The following is an 11,982-nucleotide window of genomic DNA, read 5'->3' as shown; positions in this document are numbered from 1 at the left end:
GACAAAGGTATTTCTTGAAAATCAAACATCAGACCTACATAAACATAAGACTGATTTGGAAGTCATGAAATATTACCATAAATATTTACTCAGTTTTATGCACCACCCAAGTGAGAAGCTTTAGGGTACATTTTGACACATTTTCAGGATTTGCTGTGCAGTCACAAGCACTAGAAAGAAACATGCTACTTACCAAACAAAAGCTGTCTTTACTACAAATTAATTTGGTTCTACCAGTCAAATTTTTAAAAATACTTTAAATATGCTGAAATTCCTTCAAAACCCTAAAACCAAAAACAAATATTTACACTATGGGATCAGTGTAGATATTTTGACACCCTAACATATTCACAGAAACAGAACTTGGCAAAGCATATCAACATGGACAATTGGTATGGACATATACCAAGTCATATAGCCATAGGGAGTATTCAGAATATTTGAAATCTGAAAAACTTTCAAGGGAACCTGGTGGAAAGTACCTCATGAAAGGAATTAATACATAAGAAAAATCTGGGGCTATTGAACCTAAGAACTTCGCAGTTCTGTCTTTCCTGGCCCCTCTGTCACCTTGTCTAGCTCTGTAAGAGTCACAGTGGCCACTTTGCTACCCTTTTTTGTTTGGGACAGATATATTGGACCAATAAACCTCACTCTCAAAAGCTAAAGTCTTGGCAGGTTTTGTCTCCTTTCCTTCTCTAAAAAGATTACTGTGACTAACACAAACCAGCTAGCTAGGAAAGATTATTATTCAAAAAGAAATTGTCCAAAAGATGAATTAACTTGAACCCAGATTTCACTCCTTTCCATGTAACTTATGCAGGCAAATGACTGGAGTTCTGCGATGTCAGTGCACTTTGAGATACACTCATGGGCAAAGCATTGTTTATGGTTATCTCTTGCCTTGTCTGACAGCGCACCATTGCCAGGATCGCCCTCCGAAACCTGCCAAGGGCAAAAAAAGGGGAAACAGAAAGATCAGAGATTAGCTGGAGAACCAAAGAGGAGGGAAAATTTTGGTAAGATGGTCTTAACTGTTGCAATAGTTCTCAATTTTAGTAGAATGGACTTAATAAAAAAACATGTATTTGGAATTCAAAAGGACCTGGGTCTTTTACACTTCCAGGTACAGGAGTGTAAAGCTAATTTCATTTCTTAAATAAGGATCACAGCAGCTTTTGTTTATCCCAGGAGAGCGTACAGCCATAACAAAGATGAACTCACAGAATGGGAAAAAACAGATGTTTTTCCATTGACTCAGCAGGTATGTGCACCTAGGCAGAGTTCACAGGCTCTGCTTGAAGGTTGGTGGCAGAGATGGGAAGAACGCCTCTTTGCAAAACACAGTCCTCAGTCAGAGGCACTGGCTTGATTAGAGCATTTGTTATGCTTGCTCAAATCAGAATAGGCTTAACCTATTTACTTTAATGAAAAGGGTCAATCCATCGTAATCCATTGGAATATGATACATCCCAAATCAAACACGAAAATCTACACCAGCTACATGTCACTAAGACCACACACTTTGGCCACAGTCAATAAAACCAGTTTACTAGTGATGCAACCTAAATTCTGTACTGAATCCCCTTGAGAAAACACAAGTGGGACTTTCAAAAGCTGTGTTAGTATGTTCTCAAAAATATGTATCAATTCAGGATGTTGTGATGATGATGATAACAATTTAGTTTAGGCTTTCCTGTCCAAAAGGTTATCTTCAGTAAATTAACAGCGCCGTACCCTTTGCTCTTCACTAATCAGCTTGCCATGTTTTACAGGTGATCCTTCTATACTCAGATGATATGCTAAAATCATGAAATAGACATATTTCAGAAAACTTACTTTTTGTTTGCAATGACATAAATGCAGGGGTTATAGAATGTGGAAGATTTTGCAAAGAGAGGAGCTATGATGGCCATTGCAGGAGAAATTTTCTTTGGGTCTCCAAAGGAAGCCCACAAACACACAATAGAATATGGAGACCATGCCACCAAGAACATTATAATCATCACAACAGACATCTGTAAAACGAGAGGAACAGATACATAACCAATATTATCTCAAGATGAAGACCTCACAGCAAAACCTCATAACAAAAGCACACACCTAGGTGAAAACAGAGCTATCCTGAATTAAATAACATATAAACAAGCATGCCTGACACATTCTGGCATTTTACACTGAAATCTTGTTTTGGGGACTTAATAGCACACCTCGCTGCATGTTGCATTTCATTACATACAATATTCCTTCAAAATCAGCACTACTCATTATGTTGAATCTGCCCATCAGCAGTTTAAATTACCAGAGAGGACTTCACACATGAATTATGACCTCCATAACAAGTCACTGTGGGATGCTATTCCAAACAATAAATATGAGCAAAGACGAAAATTTAAGCCAAATATTTAATTTGGCTGTTAATAAAAGTGTTTCATAAGGCTTAATTATGGTACCATTAAATAATAGAAAGCAAATGTTCTAGGACATATAGTCGAGGAGCCCCGAAGTCTCTGCTTGGTTTAATGAGGCATTATAGACATGTTCAAGAATGATTCAGAGGGGGTATCTGAGCTGTCATGTCTTCTCTGCCTGCCTGCAGAGAGAACAACCTGGGCAGCTTGGGGCTCATGCCCCAGGACATGCCATGCCACAGCCAGACCTGGACAGTGACAAGCTGGGGGTAACAGAGGGTAGGAGAGGTCATCAGCTGAGGCAGACTTTTCTGGATTTTGTCAGGGACATGAATCAGCAGTGGAAACTGGAATGGAAACCTCAAATGAATCAAGAGGACAAAACAAACCACTAGAAAACCAATCAAATCTGCAGGGCTGCATACACACCCCAGGGCTGCTCACCTACATCACTAGTTAGTCTTTCAGAGATGAACAAAATGAGAAACAAGAAATAAACAGCTACTTTGTATGAGCTGCTCCAGAGGACAATCAATACACAAGCAGTGACTCTCACAGAAGATCCCTATTTAAATGCAAACACAATACCAAAATGTAAGAAAGAACCCTTTCATTTAAAAGTTTGGTGCATACAAAACTTAGAGGAGGCCAATTTTCAAAAAGTACATACTAGTCCAGTTCTAAAGAAGGATATTGCTTAACTCCAAAGTATTTTTTCTCTTTTTTTTATTATAACTTAGTGTCTTCAACTGCAAAATAGGAAAAATGCATTTTCTTCACAAACATGAGTCTAAATTTTTAACTGAATCCTCAGTTTCAAGTATTCTGAAAGTTCTTCACAAAAGTAAAACACTCAAATTACTCTTTCTAGGTAAAAATACTATTCCTCAGAACTTAGCAATGAGAAGGTTTTCCAAGGAATGCTGTTTGCACTGATAAGTAATTCAAAAACATAGGTACATACTCTTCTGTCCAATTCTCTCTCACGTTTTCATCATGCCCAACCATAAATCACATCTTTACACAAAATCAAAGGAGCTGGTGAACTTCAAGATTTCTCAAGGACTTTTATACATTAAAAGAATGTCAACCTTCCAGGCAGGATATATCATTTCATGCCATAACTCACATTTGCTACTGCTTACATAAGAGATAAGCTCAACAGACTGAAAAGAACAAGGGACTGGAATTACACAGCTTGGGAGCTGGAAATGCATTCTCATTCCTAGGCCACAAGTTCAAGTGAGAGTTGACCAGTCCATTTCAGACCAGACACATCTGTGAAGCAAGCAGGAAGCCTAAGGACTCTGCAGACACAGAATAAAAGTTCTCCTAGGGCACCTTGGAGGTATACTTATAGGTAATGACAGAGGAGAGAGGCAAGGAAAATTCACAATGTTCCCAGCCTTCAAAGCAGCTATTCATCTGGAGAGGGTATTAGACCAAAAATAAAGAATTTAGTGTGCTAAGTCAAGCTAAGAGTCTTCACCAAGGCTTAGTATCAGCTACTACTTAGTATAAAAGAAAAGGGGGAATGTAGGAAACTGAAATACTTAAAAGACTGCATCATCCCTTTGCACAGGACTTTAACAGAAAGAATATGCTTAAAACAAAACATGCACTCATTTACCTTTGTCACATCTACTTGGTCAGACCAATCTATGTTAATGCTCTCCAGGCAGTTACTGCTGGCATATTGTTTCATTGTCCGGGAAACATTGTAATAACAGTAAAACATGACTGTTAAGGGCACAACAAAATTAACAGCAATTACACTCATTGTGTAGGAAATAAAGGACCTGATAAGACAGAAAAACAAAATAAAGTAACTTACAAATAGCCATCCAGGAAAAGTTACCAATGAATTTGGTATTTTGATTTGATTTTGACATTTTGTAACAAGCTCTAAATAAAAAGGAAAATATTCTTTAGCTATTTATAATTAGAAAGTACAAGTATTGAAGTTTTGAAGCATAACTCCTATGGGGTGTTTTGCTAGACTTGCACTATGTTATTTTTATTGTTTTTAATTTTTGCTAAAAATTTTACTTCATACTTCAGAGAGAAGTTATGCTCCTACAGCGATGAATTAAACAATTTTAGACTCCAGCGAGCCAGCAAAGTCAAAAGAAAGCGTGAGGGGGAATCTTACGCATCATTTTTCCTCCAATTTACTGTGCACGTTGCTCCAGTGGGATCGGGAGCGTAGCTGGCCCAGCCTGCAGTAGGCATGGAAGACCAGAAGACTGCATTTATCCAGGCAGCAAGGATGAGAGTGGCATAGCTACGGGTGGTCATTCTTCTTCCTGCAGCCAAGCACAGACACAATTCTCATCTGCTGCTTCTTCCCAGTGTCAAACTAGAGTGACAAGTGGCTTCCAGCAAGCACGTAAAGAGTTAATAAAGACCCTTTCCAGTCCCAAACACTGTAGAATACCTGTTTCATTCTGCTGCCTCACATCTCAGTCCTTGCAGCCTTTAAAGCCACTTGAACACCATCACCCATTCCAACTCAGCATACAGGCAATACCTGATCCCAACCCCATGCCAAAAGCTTATTATGCAACACTGCATTCAAGTACATCCTTGGAAGATTGCAGGGGAGGAATTAACTGTTACAACACAGCTGCAACAGAGGAGAGAAAAACACCCAGGGGATGTTAACAGAGGCACACACCTGCTTGACAGAGGTCAAAACCCGACACAGCCAGAGGCTTTTTGTGTGTTTCACTGTATGGGTGTGGCCCTCTGAAGACCGAATATGGCCATAAAACCACAATTTATAAACAGAGTAACAGCCTAATGATTAATTTTTTACTTTAATGAGCAGTATGCCAACTAGGTAACTTACTCAACCAGGTACTGTAGGTTCAAGTTCTGCCCAGCGCTGTAACTATGGAGTCATTCATGAGAAAACAATGCAATCAAATCAGAATTTTATTCCTCCCAAGAGTGACTGAGTTTTGACCCTAAGTCAGTACCTATATCAGGCCTGCAGATGGTCAGGTAACGATCAACCGCAACAACAGTCAGCAAACCAATACTCGCCATCCCAAAAAAGATATTTAAGGCAGCATAGATCTGAAATTAAAACAAACAAGCAAGAAAACAATTTCTGAGAAACCTTTCAAAGATGCAAGCATAAAGCTGTGTACTGAATCAACACAATTCAGCCAGAGTTCTCTTCCATAAGCAAGGTCTTAAAGGTCTTATTTCAATGCAGAAAATTTGAAATTTGAAGGTGGCTCATTAGAAAGTAAACATTTCAAAAGCATCTGCTTGTGTGCACATTAGAAATCCTAAAGTCTCAAAATCAAAGAAACACTGTCCTTCAATAATTAAATTTTGAGATTCAAAGTTTGGAGGGGTTTATTTCATGCTATCAATATATGTTAAGGAAACCTGAGGAGCATTTGGTCCATCAGAAAGAGTTACAGCTTTAGCAAACATGAGGTTCTGAATTATCACTCTTTCATCTGTTGTGATGATTTCACAGATGTGGCCCACTGATTTACTCCCTCAGGCTCCATTTTTAAGTGTGTCAGATCTTTTGCACAGAACAACACATGCTGCAACCCCAACATGCTCCAAATGCATCTGCCTGGTCATTCCATGGGAAGCCTGACCAGGAAGGATGACTGGGAGGGCTGTGTTACCACTGGCACTCCAGTAATACAGAGCTCTGAGCCAGAGCACATGCCACCAGCAGTTATAACAGATGGCATTCAGCCATCTCAGATCACAGGAATCATTTGGTTTAGGTTGACATGAGCTGTGCTTCAAGTGGTCTTAACTCTCAAATCAGTGAGATCTCTCATCAACCTGAACACACCACAAGACAATCCAGACCCAAAGATGTTAAAAGTGAGGCTTCCTGCCAAACAATGACTGAATTTTGACTGTGAAGGTAGTGTCTACTGAGGCAAGTGATGTCAGATTGTGATAAGCATCTGTTAGATAAATGTCCAAAATGTTTGCCTTATGACACATTTTCAGTATATGCCTTCATATTACTATTCATATTCACAGGCACTTAGAGCCCAACAATCTATCAATTATGTAAATTAAAATCACAATACACAGTAAGCAAAGGCCACCATCTCTCTGTTATGGAAGTATGTTTTTCAGTCAGTCTACTCTTAAAAATAGGCAGCTCTTAAAAGTAGGCTAAATCTTTAACGGAGACCAAAAACCTCAGAGGCCTTCACTTTGGATATCCTATTAGTCCCATCCAAAAAGGACATGAATTTGCCAAGCAGAACTCACCAAGATCTGTCAACCTCACCATCAAAACAGTAGCCACTATCAAAGTTTTTTAGCTCTCAGCAAAATCATCAAATGTACCTGTGCTACTACAACCATCTTCATTTCAGGAATTGATTTTGTAACCCTACTTAAAGCTATTTTAAAATGCCTAGTTGATAGATATAAGGTTACACTTAAATGTTTTCAGATTGTAAATATAAGCTTAAAGGGAAATTCACACAAAGTACCATCTCCAGAAATTGCTGACATCAGAGAACATCAGCTTCAGGTCCAGAGTCACATTCTGCATCTCCACCTTATCCCTTAAAAGAACACGAGGCAGAGCCATTACTTATTTCTCAGTTTGCTTTTAAGTGCTGAAACTTTCTCTCTAACTGAATTGCAATACCTGGCATCCAGTATATCCAAATTTCCAGCTTCCATGCAGGTCTGAGGCCGCAGACATGGGGTAACCAATGCCACTAACACCAATATCAGTAAAAGCCAAGTTGATAATAATTGCATTGGTTGCTGTCCGAAGCTCTTTGTATTTAACAAAGATGCCTAACACAACCATGTTACTGAGAATGCTTATCACTCCTGTAAAAACAGAAAAAGAAAAACTTTACAAAAGGTACACACCAGCCAGCAATACACATGCAGAAGAAAATGCAGCCTATTGTAATATGGAAGTCCCAAAAGCGATTTATTTTTAGTCAAGTACAAGTTTGCAAAGAGGATAGACACCTGAAAAAGAGAAAAAAGCTTTTCCAGTTAGGCAACCTTTACATGGATTCAGCCAACGAGACTTTTGATGCAATGACAAGCAGAGCAGAAATTCAAATGCATCTAGGATTACACTTCAAACACTCTGGCCACCAAGTACAGTGCTGACCTCCACGGTAAAGAAGAATCCAGGTTGGTGACTGGTAAAAAAGAAAAAGGATTATAAAAACAATTTATGCACCTGATCTAGAAGAAGGCCCCTGCCAACCCCTGAGATTCAGTAATTTTAAAATCAAATGAGGCAAAATCATAATTACCCCTTAGCTATCTCTCTTTTAACACCACCGAGGATGTCTGTTCTCAGGTGCAGGTCTCCTGTTGGCCCCACAGATGCCATCATCTATCATATTCATATACTCACACATTTCAGGAATGACACTGATCCTATGTGCTCCTAAAATTTAAATAAACAAGGAGCTGAGGATCTGATCTGAAATGAATACCACATAAAAAATCCACATGCAGTGCTAGTTCTGTCGGCTCTCCTGTTGACAGATAGCATGTCATCTCTTAGGAGAGAGGGAGCAAAGGAGAATCACAAGTTTAATAATGCAGGCTTCTTATGAGGCAAGTTTTAACAGATATTACAGCTACCGATAATGAAATCAGACATACAACAGGACTGTAAACTCGTATCCTCAGGGTGAAGAAAAGATCCTTCTAGACACACCTAAATTTAATAATTCAGAGTCCAGCCTTAAAAGTAAGGGGGGGAGAGGGGAGGCAGTGAAAAACAGGGAAGAAAAAAGTGGAACCTGTATTAATTAAAAATGTTATTATCACTAAAGTAAACTAATAATAGAGCAAAAAAAGAATTTTGTTTGGAAGAACAAAATATAAGACGAAAGACAGATTTCATCTTGAACAAAGTGAGAAAAAACATGTAGATACAAGAAATTATCTCTGTTTCTGAGGAACAGGTCAAGCAAATGAATGAAGTTTCTCCAGGTGGCAGTTAAGCAGTGCCCATTAAAAGAGCATTGAAGCTGGTCAAAGTGCTGGAGCACAAATCTTATGAGGAACAGCTGAGGGAGCTGGGGTTGTTCAGCCTGGAGAAAAGGAGGATCAAGGTGACCTTATTGTTCTCTACAACCACCTGAAAGGAAGTGAAGCCAGGTGGTGGTCAGTCTCTTCTCCCAGGACACAAGTGACAGGATGAGAAGAAATGGCCTCAAGTTGCACCAGGGAAGAGTACTTTTGGATACGAGGAAAAATTTCTTCACTGAAAGGATTATCAAGCACTGGAACAGGCTGCCCATGAAAGTGGTTGAGCTGCCATCCCTTGGAATGTGTAGGTATGGTGCTTAGAGACAGTTTAGGGTGGGACATGTCAATGTTGGGTAGTAGCATCAAAGTAAAAAAAAACCAGGTACATGTATAACATGGAATTTACCTTTCCAGCTAGCATTTTTAAATTATACCAGTGCATTCACCACTACAAGCAGAAAGACATCCATGAGGCAGCAGAGCTTGCTGTATCCCTGCTGTCATAACAAAATCGAATACACTGACCAGTGTAATGCTTAACAATTACTTCCTTCCCAGAAAACAAGAGAGAAACACTTAAATCTTTTAAAGAGCAGCATAATGATGAACACTGCACCCAGACTTCTTTTTAATTTTAACATTTCTGCTTATTAACAAGGCTTAAATCTTCCAGATGTGAAATTTGCAGCAGTAAGGCTGGTGCAAAGCAATCAATCATACTTTCAAATATTTTATGGACTTCATTGTCAAAAACATTTCTCATTAAGAAAGTAAAGATTTAATTTCTCATTAAGAAAGTAAAGATTTATTAGACTCCCCAACTATAATTAGAAATAAAAAATTGAAAAAAACCCTAAAACTGCAAAGTAATCCAACTTTTTTTTCCCCATGACATTTAATTTCCATGCAAGATTAAGAAAGAAGAGCTGGCTTGATTCTGCTAATTCCATTGATACCCTATGATCACCAATGATAGCTTTGATCCCGAACTGTTTGACCAGCTGGTCAAAACTATCTGAAAATATCACCTTGTTACATACTACATAATCAATTTTAATAAAAATATAAGACGTATATCTTCGCTTCCAATACTTGGCAATTATTTATCTCTACAGCTTCTTAAGAAGCCTACTGCTCTGTGTAGCTGTTCTATTAATTTCTCCAAAGACCTTAAATAAATTATTGCCTTTGCATCCAAAAATACCCACTTTTCCAGCACAGCAATTTGATACTCATCACTTCAGACATATATGCTAAATAAACTGCAACCATCAGCAATACTATTTCATATAAATGTAAAATACGTTAATATTTTAAAATATTTAAAAATCTAACTACAACTTGGAAAAATTTGTGGTACAGTCAATGAATAAAGAGTAAACTGATTTGATTTTCCATAATAAAGGTATAGAAGGCCTGTTTTTAAACACAGTAGGTTTCTGGTTTGGTTAGCTGGATATTTCATAATTATGGCACTTAATGCTTCAGAAAAGCACTACTGAAGAGGCTGTGGTTATATAATGAATAAGTTTTTAAGGGGAGAATAAGAATAGTTTTATAATCATTCAAGTTTAGCCAAAGACCACTGCAGTCACAGGGATAAAACACGATGTAAAGCTTCACAGCGTGCTTTTCTAACATGTGTCATTGGTGAAAAATACAGCTGCAACTGGAATCTGCTCTTCTCTGATTAATGACCAGCTCCCTCCCTCTAAGTCACATTCCAACCCTTCCCCTTACATCCCCCTAACAGACACCCGCTCACATGCTCAGACTACACATATATTGCTACAAACATGTGGCCCAGGAGAAACCTCAAGATAGCTTAGAGCACATCACAGAAAAATGCAAGATGTGACAGCTATGCCCTATTTTTATCTATTTTGCAAGCTGGCAGAAACTTATTCTCACTCTCTTCTATAATTACATATCAACAAAATGTATTTTTTGAGACACAACGCTGCCTTCAAATATAGAGCAGAAAACTTAGATTCTGCACACTTCAAATGTTTCTGCACATTTCAGTCAGGCAGCTGACTGCTAACTTGTCAGTAAACACGGAGAAAAGCCATCAGACAGCTGTCTAACACAAAAAGAAATACCATCCCTATTACTGTACAAAATGAGCATTCAGATCTACAAGTTCTATTTTAATAAGTTATGCAACAATTTGCCAATGCCCATACCTGCTGTTATTAAGTAAGCTGCAACTATGTTGTGCTCAGTCTGTGTGAAGGCTGAATGAGCTTCATTGTCACTTTCTGAGGAATTGGATGAGTCATTCCAATGCATTGTCGTCTATCCTCTGAAATAATTCATCAAGAAGACGAAACACTACAAAACTCTGTCAGGCAAATTCTTCCATTATTCAACAGACTCACTGAACAATTAAAAGAAGGGGGGTAGGGAGGAGTTCCCCCCACCACTGACAGCTTCCAAGTATGATTTAATTGGACTAAAGTGGAAAGAAGTTTACGCTCCCAATCTATGCAAGAGATTGTTAATTAAAACAAAGAGCAGCACAGAACTGAGTAAATTTTGAACAGTGTGCTTAAACTTCATTCTTACTGCTAATGAGATTAACTGTCACATGCCCCCAAACTTTTTCCCCTCAAACCTCTTTTGCAATGCTTTGGAAACCTCAACAAAAGTTGACTCAGTTCAATCAATCATCAGCCTGGCTTGGAACTAATTCCCATCCTCATGCAAAGCACATAAACCTGCAGTACAGCATGAAGAGACAAATGTCAGTTTCCTTAAAAACAGAATACATTTAGTCTAAAGCCCATCCCTTCAAATCTTTAAAGACTTACTTCTTCAAGGTTCTTTGTTTGATTTAAACTCTGACAAAGACACAAGAAAAATACATTCCAGTATTTTCCTAAGTGAAGCATGACTTCCAGAAAACTCAGCTGCTACATCTCTAAAATAGACTGGTCTATAGAAAACAGTTGTTGAATATGCCTCCCTCTCCTAAACACAATACATGTGAGCTTACTTTGGGCAAATTTTTCAAAGCATCTAACTCGACATTCTTCAAAGATCTGAGCAGCAAAAGCTCATGTTTTCTTCCCTCCAATAATGAGGTACCAGCACACCAAAGCAAAGACTCTTTTAAAAACCCTGCATAATTAATAGCTGTCATAAGTCCTTGCCCAAAGGACTTACACAGAGCATCAGAAAGCCACTGTTCCTCCTCAGTCTTACAGTTTTTGCCTTCAGTCAGTATTCATACTGGGTGTAAAAGTGACAAAGATGAGCACCAGTGGCTTTTCAGTTGTATGTGGTAGGTGAAGCAGGTCCCAGGCTAGGGCTGTGCCTTCTGAGCAGCAATAAGGGTGCAGTGACAAAGAATACAGTCATGGCATGGAAAGTATACCTGAAGAGCTCTCACTTCTCTAACCTGTGAAATACTCCGAGTGTTCCCTCCCACTCCTCACTTCTCCAAAACAAACATCCTGCATCTTTTTTTTAACATAAAGGTAAGAAAATTTTTACATAACCTTGTGCAGTCACAGCATTTAGTCACCATTACTACACATGATCTCGCATC

General features: G+C 38.6%; 1 protein-coding gene across 1 annotated transcript; it reads right to left on the bottom strand.

The window, feature by feature from the left end:
- Nucleotides 1-815: 815 nt before the first annotated feature.
- On the bottom strand, nt 816-11,645 carry RRH (retinal pigment epithelium-derived rhodopsin homolog). Its single transcript, XM_054295633.1, has 7 exons — nt 10,616-11,645; nt 7,066-7,256; nt 5,393-5,492; nt 4,564-4,717; nt 4,042-4,210; nt 1,840-2,018; nt 816-945 (listed from the first exon to the last, which is right to left on the bottom strand). The coding sequence occupies exons 1-7, from the start codon at nt 10,719-10,721 to the stop codon at nt 816-818; spliced, it is 1,029 nt and encodes a 342-aa protein (XP_054151608.1). The 5' UTR covers nt 10,722-11,645.
- Nucleotides 11,646-11,982: the final 337 nt, after the last annotated feature.

This window comes from Melozone crissalis, unplaced genomic scaffold, assembly GCF_028551555.1.
Source record: "Melozone crissalis strain CALT ecotype California unplaced genomic scaffold, PUWL_Pcris_2 ptg000006l_1, whole genome shotgun sequence".
In the NCBI taxonomy this organism is placed as follows: Eukaryota; Metazoa; Chordata; class Aves; order Passeriformes; family Passerellidae; genus Melozone; species Melozone crissalis.
Note: the sequence above shows the minus strand (reverse complement) of the source record. Positions and strands in the feature narration are given on the sequence as shown.